The sequence below is a fragment of the Panicum hallii genome, chromosome 6 (genome assembly GCF_002211085.1).
Source record: "Panicum hallii strain FIL2 chromosome 6, PHallii_v3.1, whole genome shotgun sequence".
Taxonomy (NCBI): domain Eukaryota; kingdom Viridiplantae; phylum Streptophyta; class Magnoliopsida; order Poales; family Poaceae; genus Panicum; species Panicum hallii.
In genome coordinates this window covers 30,727,672-30,754,134 of record NC_038047.1, presented here as the reverse complement: position 1 = coordinate 30,754,134, position 26,463 = coordinate 30,727,672, and the positions used below count along the sequence as shown (strand labels likewise).

Here is a 26,463-nt window from a genome sequence, read left to right as displayed (position 1 = left end):
GAGGAGGTCTATCACCCAGTGTGCTTGACCAACCCAGTCGTGGTCCCGAAGGCAAACGGGAAGCTTCGGATGTGCATCGACTACACCAATCTTAATAAGGCTTGTCCAAAAGACCCATATCCACTTCCGCGTATAGACCAAATTGTAGACTCCACCTCCGGGTGTGATTTGCTGTCCTTCATAGATGCCTATTCTGGTTTTCACCAAATCAAAATGGCTAAGGATGATAGGAAGCATACAGCTTCTGTGACAGTGGATGGTCTTTATTGTTATATAGTGTGACGCCCTGAAAATTTCAAATTTAAACTACGCGTTAAGGTGTCCTGACCGAAAATGTATTCGTCGTAAAACCCTGACTCTCTCCGTTTCACCGTCACACTGACGGCCGACGCGAGCCTGACCGCCGTCTCATCCCGCACCGCTCACGCGCTAGAGTAATTCGTAAAAATGGTTCAATTTCGAAACCCTAACCCTAACCGGATCGCTGTTCCGTTCCGCATCGCTCGATGGCTTGTCGCTCACGCGCGACCGCCCGCCGCGATTAGCGCCGGCGCTCCTCGTGCAGCACGCGAAACCCGCGCGCCCGTGGCCGACCGGCCGCGGTCGCCGCCGCGACCGGCGCCGACGCGCCCCTCCCCCTCTCTCTCCTTCTCTCCTTTTTCTTTTCCCTCTTCCATTTCTTTTCTTTTCTCTCTTTTTTTCTTTTCTCTTTCCCTTTCTTCTTTTTCCTTCTTTTCCCTCTCCTTCCCCTTTCCTTCCCGGTTTCCCCTGCCGCGAGCCCGCACGCCGCCCAGGCCGTGCGCCTGCGCCGCCCCGGCCGTGCCGCGCGCACGCGCCCGCCCTGCGTGCTCCGCGTGCCCCGCGTGGCCGCGCACCTCGCCACGCCACCCGTCGCCCGCGCCCCCGTCCTGGCCCGCACCTCGCCGCGCCGCACGCGCGCGCACGAGCGCTTCCCCGCGCGTGCCGCGCCGCCCGTCGCTGGCGCTCTGCCCGCCGCGCGCGCCGTCACCTCCTGGCCACTGTGGCCGCACAGCACCCGGCCCTCGGCACCCACGCCGCACGGCGACGACCGCAAGCGGCCGAGCGCCATTGATGGTGCCCCGCACCGCCCGCCGGCCACCACCGCCCCGTTTCTCCTCCGCCTCACCGCCCTCTCCCCTATAAATACCCCCCAACACCGCACTTCACCACCACAACCACCACCGCCGCCCCTACCCTCTTCCCCCTGTCCCGAGCGCCGGCGCCGCGCACGCCACCACCGGCCGCCGCCCCTCACCGCGGTCCCGCCCCCTCACCGCGTCCCAAGTCAAGGTGAGGCCGGGGATGGGTTCCCCGTGCCCCCCTCTCCCTCATCCCCCTATCCCGAGCCGCCCCTTTGGCCCTGGCTGGCCGGCGTGCTCGCCGCCGCCACCCCTGTTCCCCCTCCCCTGTTTCCTGTCACGGGAGAGGAGGAAGAAGGGGCATTTTGCCCTTAGGCCCCTCCCTTCCCTTCTATTTGTTTAGGGACCCCTCCACCCTTTTACAACCTTACAAAATGAGCCCCCTCTCCTTGCTATTTCCAAAACTAGACCCCCCCATGATATAAGTCAATTTCAAGTAGATCCCTCGCACTTTTTGTTGTGCCTCTTATGTTTCTAAGATTTACAAATAGGCCCTTATGTTTTTAGAAAGTTTACGAACAAGCCCCTGGACCCCGTTTAATCCCTGAAACCCCCTGCGCCTCGTCATTTTATGTGCGAAACGACCTCCGATCGACCCGAAACTTTACCACGCCCTTTCTAGTATAGTTTTAGTCATGCCATTAAGAAACCACCCAAAGATATCACCCCTAACTCCGTAACTAAATTATTTCCGATTCAAGCCCAACGATAAAAGCTTTTAGTTCTTTCGCTTGATTGTATGTCTGTTTGTTTGCGTCGTAGGACACGGAGTGAACGAAGAAGTTCCCGACTGCGACCAAGCAACCGAGGACCAGTTCTGCGACCCCGAACCCGAGGGACAGTACTTCGATCAGGACCTTCCGCAAGGACTTGACGATGGCAAGTTCAACTCCACCCTTTGATGCATGTTTCTGTCCTAGTTTTTATAAACACAACCCAGAGGCCTGTTTTATAAAATTGCATGGTTTTGTGTGCCGAAAACATGGTAGGATAGCCACCCCTACTTGTGATAACCATACCTTGACCACCTGGTTTTGCAAAGAAAGTGTGTGTACGTGTGGGAAGGAATAAAGTGTGGTTTTGAAAAGTGAGTTAGACGGGGTGGATGGCATTTCTGTGTGAATTGCCGTTGGTGTGCTCGTACCTGTGTGGTAGGGCAAGGAAGGGAGATATCCATCCTGTCACCCCTAAGGACCGAGTTGATGTGACATCTCGCCTAGCTTCTTGTCGTGCGAACCACTTGACCGTTGTATGGGCAACGGCTTAGCATAAATCCCACTAGTTAGCCTGATAGTCATCAGGAGAGCTGAGAGCAACGGGTGATCAAGGAGAAGGGATAAGCTCTGTGTGACTTATGCCCTGGTTAAACCTCGGAGGTAGGTCGAATGACCCCTTGACGGATCCCGTGATGGCTAGTCAGGTCTAGCTAAGGTGGGTAATGGCTTTGATGGGATCTGCACCGGCACTAAGGTGTTCGTGCTGTGGTACCCCACCTGTGGGTAAAGTTGCACACCTCTGCAGAGTTGGAAATCTATTCGAATAGCCGTGCCCACGGTATTGGGCAAGTTATGGTGTGGTCACATAACTAGTGTTTCTCTCTGGGAATGGATGGGCTGGTGTGAGTAGTTTGGAAAATATCCGGCAGTCGTGCCGTGTGCTACGGCGGACGGGGAGTCCGGTAGCTGTTTAAAACTTGGGTCCTGTGTGGATCAACATCGTGTGCTCTATGGTGCTAGAAAACTCGTTTTGGAAATTGTTTTTAAGCAAACCCTTGCATACAATTGAGTTTTCCGCAAATGAACCATAACCGTATCCTTGGATCGTTCCGTGCATTAATTTCTGATTTACCCCCCCCCCGTGGGTGTGATTGGACTTGCTGAGTACGTTTGTACTCACCCCATTCTTACTTTTACAGTGGAAGACCCAGACTACCTCCCCGAAGACAGCGAGTAGGGTTTCGTCCTGCACCCAGTCTTGCCTGTGGTTGAGGCCACCGTTGGATTCCGCATGGCGCAAGACTCTGATGATCCTCTTTATGTAGCTAGTATAATGGTGTGGGTTTTAGTTGTAATCCTCGCGATAGTGGCGCTTCACTGCCCATTACCGCGTAGAGTTGTACGGTGATGTATCATCTGATGTAATAAAAGTGTTATCAGCCTCCTAGGACTGATAAATCAACACTTTTAAGTCTTCCCTGATGGGGGGACGATTCAGGTGGTATCAGAGCCGTAGGCTGGCCGTAGGACGTGACCCTAGGAGCGAGACCCCTTTTTAGGCCCTAGAACTTGTCCCGATTTAGAAATTTTTTTACACAAACACTCACCACTGGTCTTTGCCTTGTTCCAGATGGCTGGCAATGGATGGGTTAACGGAATCTGCCACGCAGAGCCCGGCCTTCCCAAGTTACTATTGCTCAGCCTGGAACGCGTCGGGATTATGGAACCACCGGAGTATGCCTACCGTGAGTACATCGCCGGAGGCACCCTTCGGTGCGACATGATGGTTTTTGTGGAGAGAAGCACCCGCTACCCTGATGTGGACCCTTGGTTCATCTCCACCACTGGTTTCCGTTTCCCCGACACCTATCGAAAAGCCGCCCGTAAAGCCCTGCGCCGGCTGCGTATGCTCTACAGGCGACACCTTCAGCGGACCCCTATGGGATTTTTCCCACCCGCTGAGGGAAGAGGACGCACTTGGATTGCCCGAATGAGGGGACTTGGACGAGAAGAAGAAGACCTAGAAGATACGGTCTCCCACCTGTCCATCTATCTTACTGGCTTGGATGCACTCTACCGCGAACAGGCAGCACAACTGAAGCAGCTAATCCATGGGATTGAAAAGATAACCCAGGAGCTGGAGGAACGACGGACAAGAGCCGCAAGCGCCGAGTATTCCTTAGCTGCCCTCCGAGCCCAGATGCAAGAATACGAGAACCGCAACGGGATAGGTGGATGGATAGAGGAAGAAGAAGAAGAACCCATGGAAACCCCTTGGGATAAGGGTACTCAGACCGAAAATGAGATGGATCGGTTCCTTCCAATAAAGAAGCGCCCAATCAGGACCGAGGAGGAATCCCCGTGATAGGATTAGCACTCTGAACTAGAATTCTACCCTAATAAGCCACGTAACCCCGGAAACTGTACCCCCCATGTTGCAATAATAAATGTTATCTACTCCCTCGCTGTACCTGTGCAAAATTGTTTACCCTATTCATATTTTAGATGGCTGAGGAAGGATGGACCCAGGGCGATTGCCAAGCAGCACCTGGTTTTCCCGGCCTCTTAATCAACACCCTGGAAGACCTTGGCGTTACGGAACGCCCAAGGTACTACAGCCGAGAGTACGAGCACCATGGTACCCTCCGCTGCAGGGTGATCATGGTCATCGCCTGGAGCAACCGCTACCCCGACATTCAGCCTTGGCGAGCGACCGCCACGGGGTTTAGACACCAAGACACCTACCCCTTGGCCATCAGAAAAGCACTCCGTTATTTGTGCCGGATTTTTGAAGAACACCTCGCCCCCACACCAGCGAAGTTCTTTCCGCCGGCCATCAGAACCCCAGTCTGGGAGGCACGCATGAGAAACCTGGAACGACGTCGCCACGAAGAAGGCCCCCTGTACCAAGTGGCTACTTACCTAGCCGCCCTGGACCAACTCTTTGATGAGCAAGCCAACCTTCTAAGGGAACAGACCCATCGAGCCGAGCAAGCAGAGCTCGCAGTGAGGATACAGCAGATCCGAGCCGCCCACGCCGAGGCGAGAGCCGCAGCCGCGGTCAGTAGCGAAGCAGTCGCCCAAGAAAGCCTCAGGCAAGTCCGAGACCGGCGCATGCAAGATTGGACCCGAAGTGGGACACCAGTCCCGGCAATTGGGGAGGACCATGTTTTACTCGGGACGTCCATCATAGGATGGGGACCCCTTTTTGGAAACACACAAGCCCCACCCGAGAACCCTGAAAGTTCCGCTGCCGCCATCGAAGCGAATGCTGCAGCGCAACCCTTGACCAATGGAAATCCAGAGGACGGCGAGCAAGGATCACTCACGCTTCCCGCCCCAGAAGAAGGCCTGCCCTGCGAGTAAAATGACTGACGCCACCCTAGTGATGTTTCCCCAGCCGCTTTTGTTTAAGTTGTGCCTGATCCCGGACGAGTAGTACGAGACCTAGCCTTACCCCAAGCTGTACCCCCCTTGCAGTAATAAAGTTGTTTGTGCTTGTTGTTTGTGATGTTGTATGCTGGTTTGTTGTGTGCTGCTTGTTATATAAATACTGGCAGAAGGTAGGTTCTGCCTTATATACGAATTAAACAACTTAAACATCACATAATAGTAACTCCACTCTACCCAATCAACAGATGGCTCCCCGAAGCATCGCAAGGGCCTCCCGCAACCGGAACCCTGCAGCCGCTGGTGCCGAAGCGCAGCCTGTAGGGCAAAATCTTCCACAAGGAGAACAAGAAGTAAGCCAGAACCGAGGAGAAAACCAAGGAGGAGAGCAACTACCACCACCCCCACCCCTCAGAGACCTGGCACAAATAATTCACAATCAGACCCTCATACTGGAAACACTGGCCAACGCCCTCGTTAACCGGCAACCACGAGGGCAGAACATGAACGACAAGCTGATGGCCTTTCTAAGGACCAAACCGCCCACCTTTGCCGGATCTTGCAACCCGTTGGATGCAGACGACTGGTTGCGAGTGATTCAGAGGAAGCTCGAACCATTCAAATGCCAGGACCGGGACAAAGTCCTTCTGGCAGCCCACCAGCTCACCGGAACAGCATTATCCTGGTGGGAAAACTATTGTGCCGCAGCCGAAGATGCCTCTACCATCACCTGGGGAGAATTCATAAGGGAGTTCCGCCGCTACCACATCCCTTCGGCCACCATGAAACGCAAGGCGGATGAATTCCGCGCACTACAACAAGGAAGCATGACGGTGGAAGAGTACATCCACCGGTTCATGGAATTGGCCCGATATGCGCCGGAAGAAGTGAGCGACGATGTTAAGAAGCAAGACATGTTCAAGAAGGGATTAAGCCCAGAACTCCGGACCTTGCTTACCCCACAGATCTATCCGGACTTCAACACCCTGATGAACAAAGCCATCCTCACGGAGAGGGCCAAAGCCGAAGAGAGGAAAGATAATAAACGCAAATTCCTAGAAAGTAAGGCCCGCCAACAGGACCGCTTCCAAAGGCCGAGAAACTCCAGCTACACTGCACCAAGATCTCAGGCCCCAATGCAGTATAGGACTCAGTCCCAAGTGACAGGACCACGGGTCCCTGACACACAGCCTAGAAGCTAGAATACCATGAGGGCCCCACAGAGCAATGCAAGTCTGGCCGCCTCCGACAACAACAATGTTAGGGCCTGCTTCAACTGCCGCGAGATAGGGCATTATATTGCCAATTGCCCTTACACCAAGAATAAGCCGGCCACATCAGCCTTCTCCAACTCGGTGAATGGACCCAGACCAGCCCTGACCGGTGCCAACCGAGTGCCTATCCGCAACAACGACAACAGCCAGCAGACGAAGCAGCCCCAGCAATCATTTGGACGAGCCCGCGTCAATCACATCGATGCGCAGGAGGCTCAAGAAGCTCAAGGCGTAGTGCTCGGTGAGTACCTAGTCAACTCAGCTCTGGTAACAGTACTATTCGATTCTGGAGCATCGCACTCGTTTATATCCTCGAGCTATGTGGAGAAACACAAAATACCTACAGTGCTACTAAAAACACCCCTATTAACTCGGACGCCTGGAGGCGACATCAATTGTCAATTAGGTTGTCCACGAGTAAGGATCAATTTAAGTGGGGTAGACTTTCTAGCAGATTTGGTAGTACTTAAGTCTGGGGGATTAGACGTGATCCTTGGAATGGACTGGTTAAGCCGACACAATGGTCTCATAGGCTGTACCGACAAAGTGGTACACCTAACAAACCACGAAGGAGTACAAGTGATCTGCCGTACCCGGGATAGTAAGTTTGACCCAATGGTATTTAGCATGGAAGCCAAGCCCTTAGAAGGAGTCCCGGTAGTAAACGAATACCCAGATGTATTCCCCGAAGAGCTTCCCGGTATGCCGCCGGACAGGGATATAGAATTCGTCATAGACCTTATTCCCGGAACCTCTCCGATAGCCAAGAGACCCTATAGGATGGCGGCTTCTGAGCTAACAGAATTAAAGAAACAACTAGAAGAACTGCAACGAATTGGCTTCATCAGACCAAGCTCGTCGCCATGAGGAGCCCCAGTGCTGTTTGTCAAGAAGAAGGATGGGAGTATGAGGTTATGTGTAGATTACCGGGCACTGAATGAAGTTACCATTAAGAATAAGTACCCCCTCCCCAGGATTGATGACCTGTTCGATCAGCTAAAAGGAGCCAAGTACTTTTCCAAGATCGACCTAAGGTCGGGATACTTCCAGCTCAAGATTAGAGAAAGTGACATCCCTAAGACAGCTTTTGTCACCCGCTACGGGCAGTTTGAGTTCACCGTAATGTCCTTCGGACTAACCAATGCCCCTGCCTATTTTATGAACCTCATGAACAAGGTATTCATGGACGAATTGGATAAGTTTGTCGTAGTCTTTATCGATGACATACTTATTTACTCCAAGAGTGTTCAGGAATATGAGCAACATCTGCGGGTAGTGTTGGAAAAGCTAAGGATACATAAACTATATGCCAAATTTAGCAAGTGTGAATTCTGGCTAGAGAGAGTAGCTTTCCTTGGTCACATTCTGACCGCTGAAGGCGTAACAGTGGACCCAGAGAAGATCGAAGCGGTCTCCAACTGGCAGCGGCCGACCAACGTTAGTGAAATCAGAAGTTTTCTTGGATTAGCCGGATACTATCGAAGATTTATTGAGGGATTCTCTAAGATAGCCCGACCCATGACGGAACTTCTTAAGAAGGAGAAAAAGTTCGCCTGGACGGAAAATTGTGAAAGAAGTTTTCAAGAATTGAAGCAAAGGTTGACAACCGCCCCAGTGCTGACCCTACCGGACATCCATCGGGAATTTGTCATTTATTGTGACGCATCCCGACAAGGATTAGGGTGCGTACTGATGCAAGACGGGAAGGTCGTTGCATATGCCTCCCGCCAACTCAGGACTCATGAGCAGAATTATCCGACCCATGATTTGGAATTAGCAGCCGTAGTGCATGCCCTTAAGATTTGGAGACATTACCTGATTGGAAATAAGTGTGAGGTTTACACCGACCACAAGAGCCTGAAGTATATCTTCACCCAGCCGGATTTAAACCTAAGGCAAAGGAGATGGTTGGAGTTGGTCAAGGACTATAATTTGGAAATTCAGTATCACCCCGGAAAGGCGAACGTGGTGGCCGACGCCTTAAGCCGGAAAACCTATGGACCCAAGGATGACCATCTATGCGAGGAAATGGCACGATTAAATGTGCACATTGTTCCTCGAGGTTCCAGCCAAGTGCTAAACATCCAATCGACACTAGAAGATGGAATTAGAGAGGCCCAACGATCGGATCAAGAGTTAATGAAGATCTGCAAACAAACTGGAGAAAACAAAGCGCCGGGTTTCAGAGTAGACGATAAGGGGACATTATGGTACGAGGATAGGATTTATGTGCCCCGGAATGGAGACTTCCGGCAGCTAATCATGGACGAAGCCCATAACTCAGCCTACTCCATCCACCCAGGATCCACCAAAATGTATATGGACATAAAGCAAAAATATTGGTGGAATGGAATGAAGGCGGATATTGCACGATTCGTGGCTCATTGTGATACCTGCCAAAGGATCAAGGCCGAACATCAAAAGCCGGCAGGATTATTGCAACCCTTGCCTATCCCGGTCTGGAAATGGGATGAAATAGGAATGGACTTCGTAGTAGGCCTACCCAGAACACAGAAGGGACACGATTCCATATGGGTAATAGTGGACCGACTCACTAAATCGGCTCATTTCATACCCGTACGAACCACTTATGGCGGAGAAAAGCTGGCAAAGCTTTACGTGGAGAACATAGTAAAGTTACATGGAGTGCCTAGCAGAATTGTCTCGGATAGAGGAACCCAATTCACCTCTAGATTTTGGAAAAGCCTGCATAAAGCCATGGGCACTAAGTTGGATTTTAGCTCCGCATACCACCCACAGACGGATGGTCAGACCGAAAGAATAAATCAGGTCATGGAAGATATGCTGAGAGCATGCGTCCTGACCTATGGAAATGATTGGGAGCAGAGCCTACCTTATGCAGAATTCTCGTACAACAATAGCTACCAAGCCAGCTTGGGCATGTCGCCATTTGAAGCCCTCTATGGAAGAAAGTGCAAAACTCCCTTGATGTGGTCGGAAGTTGGAGAACGTACACTAGTAGGGCCCGCACTAATAAAGGAAGCAGAAGAAAAAGTAGCGGAGATCCGCGAGAAGTTGAAGGCGGCTCAATCTCGGCAAAAGAACTACGCAGATAAGAGAAGGCGAGAAATAAGTTTCAACCCAGGCGATTTTGTATATCTCAAGGTCTCACCCATTCGAGGAACGCGAAGGTTTCAAGTGCAAGGAAAATTGGCCCCTCGATACATTGGACCGTATCGAGTTCTGAAGAGAGTCGGAGCAGTAGCGTACCAACTAGAGCTACCAGAAGAAATGTCGGATATACACCCAGTATTTCATGTCTCGCAATTAAGAAGGTGTTTGAGAGTACCCGAGGGAGAACATGTGCCAGTGGAAACAATAGACCTGCAGCCGGATCTGCGATACCAGGAGGTACCGGTCAAAATTCTAGACACTATCACTAGAAGGACAAGAAACTCCGAAGTACGGATATGCAGGGTTCAATGGAGCAGACATGGAGTAGAAGAAGCGACATGGGAACGCGAAGAGGCCCTAAAGAAGGAATTTCCCCATCTATTTAGGAACCAGCCGAATCTCGAGGACGAGATTCATTTAAGTGGGGTAGGTTTGTGACGCCCTGAAAATTTCAAATTTAAACTACGCGTTAAGGTGTCCTGACCGAAAATGTATTCGTCGTAAAACCCTGACTCTCTCCGTTTCACCGTCACACTGACGGCCGACGCGAGCCTGACCGCCGTCTCATCCCGCACCGCTCACGCGCTAGAGTAATTCGTAAAAACGGTTCAATTTCAAAACCCTAACCCTAACCGGATCGCTGTTCCGTTCCGCATCGCTCGCTGGCTTGTCGCTCACGCGCGACCGCCCGCCGCGATTAGCGCCGGCGCTCCTCGTGCAGCGCGCGAAACCCGCGCGCGCGTGGCCGACCGGCCGCGGTCGCCGCCGCGACCGGCGCCGACGCGCCCCTCCCCCTCTCTCTCCTTCTCTCCTTTTTCTTTTCCCTCTTCCATTTCTTTTCTTTTCTCTCTTTTTTCTTTTCTCTTTCCCTTTCTTCTTTTTCCTTCTTTTCCCTCTCCTTCCCCTTTCCTTCCCGGTTTCCCCTGCCGCGAGCCCGCACGCCGCCCAGGCCGTGCGCCTGCGCCGCCCCAGCCGTGCCGCGCGCACGCGCCCACCCTGCGTGCTCCGCGTGCCCCGCGTGGCCGCGCACCTCGCCGCGCCGCCCGTCGCCCGCGCCCCCGTCCTGGCCCGCACCTCGCCGCGCCGCACGCGCGCGCACGAGCGCTTCCCCGCGCGTGCCGCGCCGCCCGTCGCTGGCGCTCTGCCCGCCACGCGCGCCGTCACCTCCTGGCCACTGTGGCCGCACAGCACCCGGCCCTCGGCGCCCACGCCGCACGGTGACGACCGCAAGCGGCCGAGCGCCACTGATGGCGCCCCGCACCGCCCGCCGGCCGCCACCGCCCCGTTTCTCCTCCGCCTCACCGCCCTCTCTCCTATAAATACCCCCCAACGCCGCACTTCACCACCACAACCACCACCGCCGCCCCTACCCTCTTCCCCCTGTCCCGAGCGCCGCCGCCGCGCACGCCACCACCGGCCGCCGCCCCTCACCGCGGTCCCGCCCCCGCACCGCATCCCAAGTCAAGGTGAGGCCGGGGATGGGTTCCCCGTGCCCCCCTCTCCCTCATCCCCCTATCCCGTGCCGCCCCTTTGGCCCTGGCTGGCCGGCGTGCTCGCCGCCGCCGCCCCTGTTCCCCCTCCCCTGTTTCCTATCACGGGAGAGGAGGAAGAAGGGGCATTTTGCCCTTAGGCCCCTCCCTTCCCTTCTATTTGTTTAGGGACCCCTCCACCCTTTTACAACCTTGCAAAATGAGCCCCCTCTCCTTGCTATTTCCAAAACTAGACCGCCCCCATGATATAAGTCAATTTCAAGTAGATCCCTCGCACTTTTTGTTGTGCCTCTTATGTTTCTAAGATTTACAAATAGGCCCTTCTATTTTTAGAAAGTTTACGAACAAGCCCCTGGACCCCGTTTAATCCCTGAAACCCCCTGCGCCTCGTCATTTTATGTGCGAAACGACCTCCGATCGACCCGAAACTTTATCACGCCCTTTCTAGTATAGTTTTAGTCATGCCATTAAGAAACCACCCAAAGATATCACCCCTAACTCCGTAACTAAATTATTTCCGATTCAAGCCCAACGATAAAAGCTTTTAGTTCTTTCGCTTGATTGTATGTCTGTTTGTTTGCGTCGTAGGACACGGAGTGAACGAAGAAGTTCCCGACTGCGACCAAGCAACCGAGGACCAGTTCTGCGACCCCGAACCTGAGGGACAGTACTTCGATCAGGACCTTCTGCAAGGACTTGACGATGGCAAGTTCAACTCCACCCTTTGATGCATGTTTCTGTCCTAGTTTTTATAAACACAACCCAGAGGCCTGTTTTATAAAATTGCATGGTTTTGTGTGCCGAAAACATGGTAGGATAACCACCCCTACTTGTGATAACCATACCTTGACCACCTGGTTTTGCAAAGAAAGTGTGTGTACGTGTGGGAAGGAATAAAGTGTGGTTTTGAAAAGTGAGTTAGACGGGGTGGATGGCATTTCTGTGTGAATTGCCGTTGGTGTGCTCGTACCTGTGTGGTAGGGCAAGGAAGGGAGATATCCATCCTGTCACCCCTAAGGACCGAGTTGATGTGACATCTCGCCTAGCTTCTTGTCGTGCGAACCACTTGACCGTTGTATGGGCAACGGCTTAGCATAAATCCCACTAGTTAGCCTAATAGTCATCAGGAGAGCTGAGAGCAACGGGTGATCAAGGAGAAGGGATAAGCTCTGTGTGACTTATGCCCTGGTTAAACCTCGGAGGTAGGTCGAATGACCCCTTGACGGATCCCGTGATGGCTAGTCAGGTCTAGCTAAGGTGGGTAATGGCTTTGATGGGATCTGCATCGGCACTAAGGTGTTCGTGCTGTGGTACCCCACCTGTGGGTAAAGTTGCACACCTCTGCAGAGTTGGAAATCTATTCGAATAGCCGTGCCCACGGTATTGGGCAAGTTATGGTGTGGTCACATAACTAGTGTTTCTCTCTGGGAATGGATGGGCTGGTGTGAGTAGTTTGGAAAATATCCGGCAGTCGTGCCGTGTGCTACGGCGGACGGGGAGTCCGGTAGCTGTTTAAAACTTGGGTCCTGTGTGGATCAACATCGTGTGCTCTATGGTGCTAGAAAACTCGTTTTGGAAATTGTTTTTAAGCAAACCCTTGCATACAATTGAGTTTTCCGCAAATGAACCATAACCGTATCCTTGGATCGTTCCGTGCATTAATTTCTGATTTACCCCCCCCCCCCCGTGGGTGTGATTGGACTTGCTGAGTACGTTTGTACTCACCCCATTCTTACTTTTACAGTGGAAGACCCAGACTACCTCCCCGAAGACAGCGAGTAGGGTTTCGTCCTGCACCCAGTCTTGCCTGTGGTTGAGGCCACCGTTGGATTCCGCATGGCGCAAGACTCTGATGATCCTCTTTATGTAGCTAGCATAATGGTGTGGGTTTTAGTTGTAATCCTCGCGATAGTGGCGCTTCACTGCCCATTACCGCGTAGAGTTGTACGGTGATGTATCATCTGATGTAATAAAAGTGTTATCAGCCTCCTGGGACTGATAAATCAACACTTTTAAGTCTTCCCTGATGGGGGGACGCTTCATATAGTAATGCCTTATGGATTGCTTAATGCTCTACCCACCTTTGCTCGTGCAATGAACATCACTTTAGGTGATTTGATTAGAGAAATAGTTGAGGTGTATGTTGATGACATCATTGTCAAGACTAGAGAATCAAATTCCCTCCTAGAAAATTTAGCTCAAGTCTTCGACAAGCTACGAGCAACCTCCACCAAGCTTAACCCCGAGAAATGCGTCTTCGGCGTATCGGCGGGAAAGCTCTTTGGTTTCCTGGTCTCACACAGGAGGATTGAAGCCAACCCGGATAAGGTCCGGGCGATCGAGGCAATGAGACCCCCCCGCACGCCTCAAGGATGTACAGAGGTTGATGGGGTCCCTTGCAGCCCTCAGCCGCTTCATCTTGAGGCTGGCGGAGAGGGCACTTCCCTTCTTCAAACTGATGAGGGGGTCTGGTCCATTTGCATGGACTGAGGAGACAGAACGTGCCTTCCAAGAGATGAAGCAGTACCTCACCTCCTTGCCGGTCTTGGTTGCACCGGACCTAGGTGAGACATTGTTTCTTTATCTTGCAGCAACGGCCGAAGTGATCAGCATGGTGCTGGTCACTGAGAGGTCCGAGCATCTCCCGCAGGGGGCCCCCGTGGACCCCCTGCAGGAGAAGGAGGTCTGGCCTCCACCACTCCAGCAACCGGCCCTACTTCGAAGGGTCTGGCCGGGTCCCGACCCGAAGAAGCACCAAGCGCCCTAGGGTCCGGCGGGTCCCCAGCTTAGGCAGAAGGATCCTGTCCGCCTGGCAGAGTCAGGACCGTCCAGAAGCCGGTCTACTATGTCAGTGAGGTCCTTCATGAGGCAAAGTTCAGGTATCCTGAGACGCATAAACTTCTTTATGCTATACTCATTGCGTCCAGGAAACTCTGCCACTACTTCCAGGTCCACAAGATTGTGGTGGTGACCTCCTACCCATTGAGGGCCATCCTCCACAATTCCAACGCCACAGGTAACATCGCCAACTGGGCAGCTGAGCTTGCTGGATTCCAGCTCGACTTCCAGCCACACCATGCCATCAAGAGTCAGGTCCTTGCTGACTTCGTCGCGGAGTTGACACTAGCGCCAAGCGTCCCTAGGGGTCCGGGTGATGACTCGGACCCCCCACGTCAGGAGGTTAGGACTCCGGTGTTCACCGGACCCCACTTGACACTCTTCTTCGATGGGTCCGCCCGCAGCAAGAGGGTAGGGGCTGGCGTGGTCCTCATCGACCCACGTGGCGAGCAATTGAAGTATGGTGCATCTTGACTTCGAGGCCACCAACAACATGGCGGAGTATGAGGCCTTAATCTTTGGACTCACGGCGGCTCTATCCCTGGGGTTCCGGGAGCTCCTGGTCAAAGGAGATTCCCAACTCGTCATCAGGCAAGTCCAGGGGGAATGTTGCTGCAACAATCCCCAGCTCGCAGCCTACCTCATTCATGTGAAGAGGCTGGAGAAGGACTTCGATGTGCTGGACCTGCAACATGTTCCATGCGAGGGCAACTCAGCAGCTGATGCACTCTCCGCGAGCACATCGACTCAGGCACCCGTGCCCAAGGGCGTCTTCCAGAGACGTCTGCTGAAGCCTTCCGCCCAGCCTGCCGACCTGGTCGAAGGGGGTCGGACTAGCACCTCGAAGCTAGCGGTCCCGGCGGTGCTCCATCCGTGGAGCCCGCCAAGGGTCGTGTGCTCCCTCGAGGGTCCCGAAGACCTCAGGGAGCCATGCTCAAATTCTCAGGAAGGTTCCGATGCATGGATCTCTAAGGTCCGGGACTACCTGAATAATAATTTCCTTCCTGAAGACCAAGCGTCTGCTGAGCGCATTGTCCGGATGGCTAAGCGATACACGGTGGTAGAAGGGGATCTCTACCGTCAAGGCGCCAACGGCATCCTCATGCGGTGCATCACCCAGGAAGAGGGCCGCGACTTGCTCGCGGAGATCCATGGAGGCGAGTGCAGAAGTCATTCTTCATCCCGCACGCTGGTCGGTAAAGCCTTCCGGCATGGCTTTTACTGGCCGACAGCGCTTCAGGATGCAGCTGAGTTGGTAAGGTCCTGCAAAGCGTGTCACTTCCATGCAAAGTAGATACACACTCCAGCTCAGGCACTGCAGATGATTCCTCCCTCTTGGCCCTTTGCTGTATGGGGGTTGGATATCTTGGGACCTTTCCCTAGGGCCGTCGGCAAATACCAGTACCTCTATGTCGCCATTGACAAATTCACCAAGTGGCCGGAAGCAACTCCAGTGGTCAACATCACCATGGCGTCAGCAACTGCTTTCCTCAAGTCGATTGTGTGCCCGTTCGGGGTCCCGAACCGGGTCATCACCGACAATGGGACTCAGTTCACGAGCCAATACTTCCAGGAGTACTGCGAGGACATTGGCATCCAGCTCTGTTTCGCCTCAATGGCGCATCCCAGGAGCAATGGCCAAGTCGAGCGGGCTAACGCTGAGATCCTCAGAGGACTCAAGATCCGGACCTACCGCGATCTTGAGAAACATGGCGCAAGGTGGATTGATCAGCTTCCAAGCGTACTATGGGAAAACCGGACCACACCCAGCCGGGCAACAGGGGAAACCCCTTTCTTCTTGGTCTACGGGGCCGAAGCGTGCCTTCCCCCAGAGATCACCATGGGCTCTCTTCGAGTCTAGGCTTTTGATGAGGACTTGCAGGAACAGCAACGTCGCCAAGACGTGGACCTCGTCGACGAGCGCAGATGGCGAGCAACAATCCGAAACGCACGGTACAACCAAGCGCTCCGGCACTACCACCAATGGTTCGTGCATAGTAGGGAGCTCCGGGTCGAGGACCTAGTCTTGAGGCGAATCCTAAACCAAGAGGGCCTGCACAAGCTCTCCCCTAGCTGGGAGGGCCCCTTCAAGGTGACAAAGGTGTGCCGACCCAGATCTGTTCGCCTGGCTACGGAGGAAGGCATGCAACTACCCAATCCATGGAACATTGAGCACCTCCATAAGTTCTATCCCTAGGACCTAGTTGAGAGGAAATTTTTCCTTTGTAATTGGTAGCATCAACATGCGGACTAGGGCGGTGGAGGTCCGCCCTCGTAAACCCAGCCCCTGGCGTACATCGCACAACTCTTCTGTACCAATTCATTAAGGAAAAATTTGTTTCTCAGTGTGTCCTTTAAGTCTATACGATTCTATTTTTTTGTTTCTTGTTACGCTAACCCCCCCACATGGCCTCTTGTGTCCGTGTCGTGCCCAAGGCCTTTCTTAAGTTGCTACGCTACGTCTCTGCACCGGGACCTCTGTCTCGCAGGAGAAAAGGAACCGGACACCCGGGAATTGGTTTTAGGGAGACGTGCTCGTTCTTTGCTGGGGTCCAGGGTCGTGTAGCCGCTTAGCCTGGTTCCGTACCCTAAGCCTGCACGCCCTGCCCCCCTAGAGCGAGTACCGTCGTACCTCCAACCATGGACCCGGGGGCCGGGACCCCTTTAATCCCCGAACCTAGGTCCTGGTGCTCTGACTCGCTACGCAACTTAGGAGGCCTTCGCTCGCCAGTCCGGGACCTCGTGGGGACGTCTACTAAATGTTGATCCTAAGTCATGTGCAGGACCTCGGTTCTATGGCAGCTAGTACCGACCTATCGCGACTACCTCCCAGGGGGCCACGGGACCTCGGTGCGCTTAAGAACACTTTACAGATCGACAATCAGGAAAATAGATAAGTTTTTCACAAAAAGTAGAAGCACGAAACACTTAAATACATTACTGATAATATTATATTACATCACATCACAAAGTTATATTACAATAACAATAACAAAAGTGCTAATCCTGTTGCCCTGGTGGTCCGGAGGTGTCGGGACGGCGTCAGATGCGGGACACCACCATGTCGACCGCCTCCTGCACGCCCTCCTTCGCGGCGGCCGCTGTCACCCGGATAGGGCCAACCAGGACGGGAGTTAGCTGGATGGCGGGGTCGTGGCTCCGGAAGCTGGTAAGGATGTACTCAGCCGTCCCCCAGGCAACTGCTCTCCCTTCTGCCTCCAGGAGGTCGAGCATGCCGGACTCCAGGCCTTGTAGGTGCTCGGCCGTGGAGTCCAGCACCTGGAGGGCGACACTAAGTGATGAAGGAGCCTCCGCCACCCAGATGGGGTTTGCGCCGAGACCTTCCAGGGAGGAGTTCACCTCATCGGCCCATCTAACGATGCGGCCGATGCTGGCGCTCCATTCCGACTGGAACTCCTCCACCTTTGCCACCCTCTCCTGCAGGGCTGCTTCGCGCTCCCGGAGCCTCCGGGTCCCGGCTGCCAACTCCTTCTCGACGGCCGCCTCCTGCTCTTGGAGCTCCTCGAGCCGGGCCACCTCCTTTGCTTCGCGGGCGGTGAGCTCTTCTTCCCTCTTCGCCGTGGCTGCTGCCAGCTCTGCAAGAGTGGCCTCCTGCGCTGCGGTCGCCTCCACCACCTTCTTGGCCTGCTCGGCCAACTCCAGGGAGATCTTCTCCCACTCCGCCGCCGCCTGCACCCTCGTCTCCGCCAGGAGCTCCCGCTCGAGGCATCCGCCTCCCGCCGCACTGCCGCTTTCTCCCATTGGGCCGCAACCGCCTCACGGTTGAGGGCCTGTTGCAGCTGCTCTTGCAGGAGCTTGCGCTCCAGCACGAGCTTGGCGCGCTCATCGGTGTAGCGGGCGGTGACGGACTTGATGCGGTCCCCCAGGCGTTGCTCCCAGTCGAGGAGCCGGTGGCGCTCCGCCTCCAGCCTCTCCCACTCCCGCCGGATCCCTGACTCCAGTTCCTCATGAACCTACCGGCTTTTGGCAAAAAGGCGGGGGAGCAGGACCTCTGCTGGGCTTGGAAGAAGACGCCTCCCCAGCACCACCTCCGGCTCCTCCTCCTGCGCGGGTGGAGTGGTGGTGCTGGCGACTTCTGCCACCTCCGGCGCCGTTGCTGCTTCTGGTGCCACCTCTTCCAATGCTGCTGCTGCTGGTTCAGCTGGAGGAGGCTCCAGCTTGGTGTCTGGTGCTGCTGCTGCTTCGGGCGCCTCGGTCGACGCAGCTGGTCCGGCGGCCTCCTCCTCTGGGATGGGCTCAGGCCTTGGGGGTGTGGCAGCCTCTGGTTTCGGACCGCTGTGTCTGGCTGCTGCTGGTATGGGCTGGGGGCCGGACCCCCCAGCCGGGGCAGCTCCGGCGGTCGTGCTTGTGGCGTCCGAAGAGAAGGACCTATCAGACCATCAACAAGGTTAGAGCCCCGGGAGGCAAATTGGGATAACAAGAGATTCCAGGGAGACCACTTACTCAAAATCAAACCACTCCCATCTACCCCGCACTTTTGGGGGGAACACCTTTTCTGCTGAAGGCCCACCGGACCTTTGGCGGGTGTCCCCGGCCACTGGTGCTTCTGGCGGCGGGGGTGGGGTTTGTGGCCTTGGCTCGGACGGTGGTGGTGGTGTTGCTGGCCGCCGTGTCGGCGATGGCGGTGGAGGAGTCTGCTACCTCAGAGAAGGCCGTCGTGCCTTCTCCGCTCTGCCCCTCCGCCTCCACCGTCTTCTGGCGCTTGGGCACCGGCTCCCCAACTAAGGAGCCGTCGCCACGCTGGAGCCTCCGGGACTTGCTCCCTTCGGCTTGGCTGCTCTGCGTGGGCACCACCCCCTGGACCTCGTCGCTCTTTCGAGCCGGGGCGGCACCTGCATTGTCCTTGTGCCGGTGCTCCGGCACCGGCACCTTCTCCTCTCCTTTCCTGGCGGGGGCCGGACCTCCGGGTCTTGGCTCCCTGGGACCTTCGCTGGAACATTGCTGGCGGTCCGGTGTGGCATCAGGAATCTGGAGCCTGCGATTGGGGTCGCCTCCCAGTTGCCGGACCGCCGGCCGCCCTCGTCCAGGGTCGGCATCGATGCCAGGACTGATGACCGCAATGCCTGGTCCTCCCACAGGGCCTTGACCCCGCTCGGGAGGACCAGGGACTCTAGGCTGAACGCCTCACCGGTCATCGTCCGGAGCGCCGCCTCCAGCTCCGCCCTAGTGAATTCGGAGCTGGGCCCCTGCACAATCCTGCTGCAGTCGTTCAGCCCTGTGTACATGTAGGCCATCCGGGACCGCTGCTGCAGGGGGGCGATTTGCCGCTTCAGGAAGTCGCCCAGCACCATCATGGATGTCAGGCCGCTCTGTTGGAGATTCTTGACCCTATCAAGGACTGGGCCAAGCTCCTTCGGAATCGTCGGCTTGGTCTTGCAGGCGCTCCGGTCGCTCTGGGGTCCGTCGGATGGCAGCTCTAGGCGGTCGTGGGGGTCAGCCTCTGTGATGACCCAGCCTTCACGGCAGTCCTCCCACTTGGAGCTAGAGAAGGCGCCGATATAGGAGTTCACCATCCCATGCTAGAGCTGGAAGTAGTAAGCGCCGACTTCACGCTTGCTCCTCCCGGTCCCGACCAAGGCATAGAAATGCCTGAAGATGGTGGTGCAGGGGCTCACCCCCACGAACATCTCCATGAAATGGGCGAAGACCGCCACGAGAAGGATGGAGTGGGGGGTGAGATGATGAAGTCGGAGGCCGAACTCCTCCAGGAGCAGGAGGAAGAAGGAGGAGATCGGAGGAACCAACCCGCACATGATGTACGAGTTGAAGAGAACAAACTCCCCCGCGGCAAGGTCGTGGAGGGGAATTTTGCCGGCCCTAATCTTCCCGGCTTGCGCTGGCGCGGACCATCCCAGTAGGCGGTGCACCGAGTCCAGCTGAGTCTGGCTCTGGAAGTGGTGCGGGAAAGGAAGCGAAGACATGGCGATGGATGTTGAGATCGCTAAGGATGGATCGCAAGGGAGCAGGGAAGAGAAGGAAGCTGAACACAAGAGAGCTGATCGCAAGGAAGGTTGTGAAGACGAACGGGCGCTACGGCGTCTGCTGATGGCAAGAGCGAAAAGGTAGCCGTTCCCTTCGACGCCTACCTTTTATGCAAAAGTTGTTGCCCTCGTGCTCTCCGCTTCGACCGAGGAGAAGCCGAACGGTTGCCTACACCAAGCCCCCTCCTCTCACACCCAATGACTGGTGGGCCCGGGCCCACCAGTCAAAGGCGTGGCTGCTGGAGGAAAGGGGGAAAGACGGAATCCAAACTGCCCGAGCCGCGGGACGGGCTCGAATAAGACAAGAATCTAAACCGCCTGACGCGCACGGCGCGGGTGGGGGACGGGCCCCTTGTGGTTCCCGCTTTGGGGGAAAGGACATCCATGCCCTTTCCCGGCGGGAACAAGCTGTCCACCCGGCGCAATGCTGGGATCTGCCCCTGCCTGCGGATTCATCCCTCACCCGAGGTGGGCCCGGGGGCCTCTGTCGGTACATACGGATAGGGGTACCTCCTGCTAGGGTGTCCAGACCCTTAGCGTCTCACCAGGCGTAATCTCCCCCTCGCCTTCTGGGTGACGTGGCATACAGCCCGGGCCTGGCAGCTGGGACCATGGCCTCCGGACCTTCCCCCTGCTCTTAGAGGTCCGGGGTCTCCATGTGCCCAGGAGGACAGGGGAGCTCTCGGATAGCCCCCGCAGCCCTGGACTCCCCAGGGAGGTCCGAGGCCTCCACGTGTGATGGTCGGACCATCACAGACCAGACCGCTCCGACCGGCCTTGGAGGCCCGGACCCCTCTCCCCCCGGGAAGGGGTCCGGTGCCGCCACGTGCCGCCCCTGCGGAGGGAGCGGAGCTGGCCCTGCCACGTGCCTGTGGCTGGAGGCGCTTCGTGCGTCTCCAGCCCACCTACCATCATTTAATGTGGTAGTTGGGCTGGGCGCGCCCAAGTCAAAAAGTGTGGCCTGCCACTGACACGCGGAGCAGGTAGGCTGACACCACGGTAAGCCCGCCTGTTTTCAAGGCGGCGCGTCATGTCATCGTATACTGTGCGCAGGCGGCTTACAGTCCCGTCACAGCACCGCGCGCGGCGTGATGATGGCCTGTAACAGGTGAGCCGAGGCGTGCGTTACTACAGTGCGCGCGGAGGCAACGGCGCGGCAGGTCAGCGCTGCTCCCTCGCCTGATAGGTTCTCACCCAACAGTGGCAACACGGCTCCACTGTTGGGCAGCACTGACAGCGGTCACTGCACAAGACAAGGCTGCACACGGCCATATCCTGGCTGTGGATATGCACATCAACTTCTTGATTGAGAGGACTACGGAGAGGAGCTAGAGATGAAGATCTTCATATCTCTCATAGAACAGGCTCCTGTTGGCCGGGCCCACCTGTCGTGGCCCCGCACAGTGTAAGCACACCCCTTGAACTATAAAAGGGAGAGTGCACTCGTTAGAAGGATACGATCTCAAGTTCAGGCTAAGTTCCATCCAGGCTTACACAATTAATACAACACCAAAGTGGGTGTAGGGTATTACGCTTCGGCGGCCCGAACCACTCTAAATCCTTGCATCTTTCCTGCGTTCATCTGTCCACCGATCAAGCGCTCCTAAGGCTCCTCCAAACCCATCCTTAACTAGGATTAGGCGGGTGCATTTCGCCGTCCGGCTGGAGATTTCCTCCGACTGGGACCCTCTCAACTTCCAAGATGGTTTAACCACTAGTGTAACTACCACTATTTTCTATGGGCTTTGGAATTATATAATTAATTGGATTAATAGGCCCTTGACCTAATTAATCCAACACTATGTAGTCTTTTGGTGCAGGTAATAAATGAATAGGGAGTCACTACTATCAACAAGAAGTATTAGTACTCACAGCAGCTGTGTTGCTAGAGTCTTGTGAAATAGAAAATCTGAGCGAGGTCACCATAAACCACACATGTTGTTTCACTGTTAGCACCATGCGTTTATGCATTCAGTCCTTTTCAGTATGCATCATGTTTGGTTCAGTTCACAGCATTGCTAGCATGGCGTGTGTGCATATGTGCAGTAAAATAATCAGACTTCTTTTCAGTGCCATTAGCATAAACTGATAGCTAGCTAGCTTGCTTCTTTAGTGAGATGTTTTTTGAAACATATGAATGCCATTAATTTATTAAAAGAAGTTTAGGAAGGAAATACTTCAGACACGAAGGAAATAAATTGGATCACCATCAGCTTGCACCCAATTATTTTTGTACGTGTTATGGGAAATGTTGTGTAAGCATTCATACTGATTTGTGTTGCACCATTGCATTCATGTAGAAACCGATGTGCTCGACGTCGTGTACAATGAACACTCTGGAGCAGCAGGGATCCTAGGACCAGCACTACAGGAAAAACCGTAACTTCCGACGGTTAAACCGTTCGAAGTTACCGCTAAACCGTTGGAAGTTATTTAACTTTCGACGGTTTAGCGCTAAGCCGTCGGAAGTCTGTTCGACGGGACTAAGTCGTCGGAAATTTTCAACTTCCGACGGCTTAGAACAAAACCGTCGGAAGTTTCTATACTTTCGACGGCCCGGTAAAACCGTCGGAAGTTAGCCTGTCAAACGGCAACTGACGGCCGTCTGTTAACTTCCGATGGTTTTCCATGGCCGTCGGAAGTTTGAGGCGTTTAACTTCCGACGGCCGCTCAGAAACCGTCGGAAGTTAAGCTTATCCCAGCAAACAGACCAATTTGAAACACCAAAACCAACCACAAGCATTATATATAATCAAATTTCATCCACAAACCAACCACAAGCATTATATATAATCAAATTTCATCCACAATTATAATTCACAATCAGAAATTGCACGCAAGTACACAATTCATATATCCACATACATAAAATTTAGAGGTTCATAATCAAAGTTCACAAACTTCATACAAGTATCATATGGAACAAATTCATAATGTTTCACTTAAGTTTGGCCGCCTCCATCACCTGGTTGAATTGATCCACCACTTCCAATGAATTGATCCGCCCAATTCGATGTTGGATCAACGTGTGAGTCTCCCGGTGCCGCTAGGTTAGGTGGTGGGGTGTGAAAAGGCTATAAAAGATAAATGGACAAGATTAGTTTGAAAGATAACTAATTGTATAATATGTATTTAGAGTGACCATATTTTGCAATGACTATGAACTAACATTTGAATCATTGACTATCATACCTGAGGTGAAGCTGATGGCCAACTGGCCCAGGGGCGGAGGCGGCGGCGCGGACGGGGGTAGACGCGGCACAGCCGGGCGGCGCGGCCGGGGGCAGGGGCGGCGCGGACGGGGGCACACGCGGCCCGAGGGCGGAGGCGGCGGCGCGGACAGGGTGTTATCGCCATAATTTAACCGGGCCAGAAGTGGGCCATGGAACAAGATGGGCCTAAAGAACAGTCACAATAAGCTTGCGAATCGAGCCCCGTGCGGATGATTGAGGCCAGAAAGGCCGTGTAAGTTAGGAATAAGCAGTTAAGATTCGTGTCATGTTAGGTTAAGAGGATAAGTCTACGGACTATAAATATGTATCATGAATAAACAAGAGAGACAGAATCGTTCATCAACAACTCTCGGCGTATCGCCTCCCCTGTTCTAGGGTTTTTCATCGGGTAAGTGCTATGCGACCCCGGTCACGTTCTGCGTGATCGGGGTACCATTACCCTTCCTCGTTTGTTATATGTTGCTCGTTCTGAAGCTTTGTAGATGGCGAGTAGCATTAGTTATCCTAGCATGCATAGAGTAATGTCATTCTTTTTGCATCTTAACCATATTCTGTTCATTGCTCTCATGTGCTTGATCGTCGTGTTCGTTCACGGATGCGATGGTTATATCTTGTTTCGTGTTTATCAGTAGATCCGATCTGTTATGGCTAGTTTCTGTTTATTTAGAGGCTTAGCTCAATATGTTCATGATTAGGCCTTATAAACGAGTTGAATGCTCCGGCAGTATGCTTCGTATCGGCTTATCGCTTGAATAGAGGTTGCTTCAGGAATCGGCTTTTCAGTTGTTTCTTTAATCTCTGTTTATATCATTTATCCCGATGCTTCCGTATGTTTGTTAGGCTCAATCACGTGTAGGATGTTTCGATCGTGCAATGAGGGTTTAGTTGTCGTGGGTTGGATTAGATTGATATTTATGAAGCAAGTCTTATTTAAATATATATATATGTTCGTATATTGCATGTTCCAAAGATCCGTTCCGGTATTGATGCAATCGGCTCCCTATAGCCGATACAGGGGAGGAGGTGGTGAGCCGATCACGGCTCGGACTAATCTTTATATGTGTCTGTGTACGCAGGAGTTTGATACGTCACACCTTCCTGATCAGGTGTAGGATCAGGTGGCACGCCTAGCGACTTCCAGCCAGGGCGCGTGCCGGATCACTAGGCCATTGACCGAGGGACCGGGACCCACCAGCCATCCCGGAAGCCTCCCGACTCCTCGTGTTGCCTGTCACTACTCGCCGGCAGGTTTTATCGACAACACATTCTGGCACGCCCGGTGGGACCATCTTCATCGACTTCGTCATCATCGACATCATCTGCATCGACTTCATCATCTTCATTGACTTCGTCAATCACAGACGGCGGAATGGCAAGAGATGATCCAATCACCTACGAGGAGCTCTCTGCCGAGCATAAACAGAGATATGACGAAATCAAGGCTCAATTTGAAGCCGACCTCATCGGCTCTTTCGAAAGGACTCGTAGCCACGGTGTCAGGTGGAGAGGGTTTTCACCTGAGGGTGCTCTTGACGGAGTGGATCTGTCTACCCCATCTGAAGATCGTACCAGAGCTTTGCGGCAAGAGGTGAATTATGCGGTGGCTCATTCATTGCACCGGCATTCTGAAAGTTTGGTTAACGCTTTCGAGCGTGTAGCTTTGCGAGTGGTCCAAGAGATTATGAAGCATCAACATTCTCCGACTGGGCCTACTCTGGGAAGCCATAAGGGAGAGTTCCCAATCCAGACCAGACCTCCATTGCCTTATGCGTTTGCAGCGGCAGAATCACATGGTGCTTCAGCTTATGTGGTTTACAAAGTGGGGGGGTGATCCCACGGACCACCAGTTCTTCAACGAGCCACCCAAGGAAATCCCACATGGTTACATGTGTGCATACATTCCGGACAGTAATAACCCGGTACATTCTACACAAAAAGTACCTGGAGGGGTTTCTGGAGCCGACGCGGATAAACAAGCATGGCTAGCAACTTACGCTACAGGGCCGAGTCACGACAGTATACACTCGGCCCCTAGGTTACAAACAGCGGAGCAAATAAGCGCCATCTTGAGGGATCAGTTTGGCATATTGCCAAAGAGGAGAGCGATCGGCTATACCAAGCCGTATCCGAGTGATTATGATCTAATTCCATTGCCGCCCAAGTATCGGCTCCCTGAGTTTACCAAATTCAGTGGGGCAGAAGGTTCTAGTTCTATCGAACACATGAGCTGATATTTGGCACAGTTAGGTATGATTTCTGTATTGGATCCATTGCGAGTAAGGTTCTTCTCGCAATCGCTCACAGGACCGGCCTTCGGGTGGTACACGTCATTAGGTCCTGACTCTATCCGAACCTGGAAGCAGCTGGAAGAACAATTTCATATTCAGTATCATTCAGAAGCTGTAGAGGCAGGGATTGCCGACCTGGCGCAGATATGACAGAAGCATGGGGAAACTGTCGCAGAATTTATTCGATGCTTCAGGGAGATGAAGAACAGGTGTTATTCAACACGGATTTCAGAAAAGGAAGCTGTTGAATTGGCATCATTGGGGTTATTAAAGCCGATCAGAGATCTGGCTTTTCAATTGGAATTCACTTCTTTGGCGCATCTAGTCCAGAAGTTGATGACGCATGAGCAGCGTCACCCTGAGCTGTACCAAGAAAGATTTAAGCGCCAAGTAGCACTAGCTGATACTGAAGAAGCCGATGACTCCGGAGAAGAGATGGAAGTATCGGTTGCAGAATGGGCTCGTGGTGCAAATCCCATATCGTGCAAATGGGTAAAGCAAACAGGACCGGCAAAGGGGTTTGATTTTGATGTGAGTAAAGTGGAACAAATTTTTGATTTATTGCTAAAAGAAAAGCAGTTGAAGTTTCCAGAAGGATACAAACCCCCCACAGCGCAGGAGCTAAAAGGAAGATCATATTGCAAATGGCATGATTCTTTTACCCACGGCACCAGCGACTGTAAGGAGCTCCGTCGGCAGATCCAATCGGCTATTGAACAGGGCCGATTGATCCTAGGCCAGACCTCCATGAAAGTCGACACTCAGCCGTTCCCTGGTGTCAATATGGTGGAAAATCACGATCGGACCACAAGGCGACAACTGGACTTCGCACTTGGCATCAACATGGCGGGGGTGGCATCACGCCGCCAGAGCAAGGACGGAGAGGCTGATCCTAGCGATCGGCCCCAAAAAGAAAAGAAGGAGTACGTTACAGAGA

The 26,463-nt window shown here is 53.9% G+C and overlaps 1 protein-coding gene across 1 annotated transcript; it reads right to left on the bottom strand.

The window, feature by feature from the left end:
- Window positions 1-17,977: 17,977 nt before the first annotated feature.
- Window positions 17,978-19,258, bottom strand: LOC112898192 (testis-specific gene A8 protein-like). The gene is made up of 3 exons (XM_025966568.1): window positions 19,153-19,258; window positions 18,493-18,856; window positions 17,978-18,392 (listed from the first exon to the last, which is right to left on the bottom strand). The coding sequence occupies exons 1-3, from the start codon at window positions 19,256-19,258 to the stop codon at window positions 17,978-17,980; spliced, it is 885 nt and encodes a 294-aa protein (XP_025822353.1).
- Between the last annotated feature and the right edge of the window lie 7,205 nt (window positions 19,259-26,463).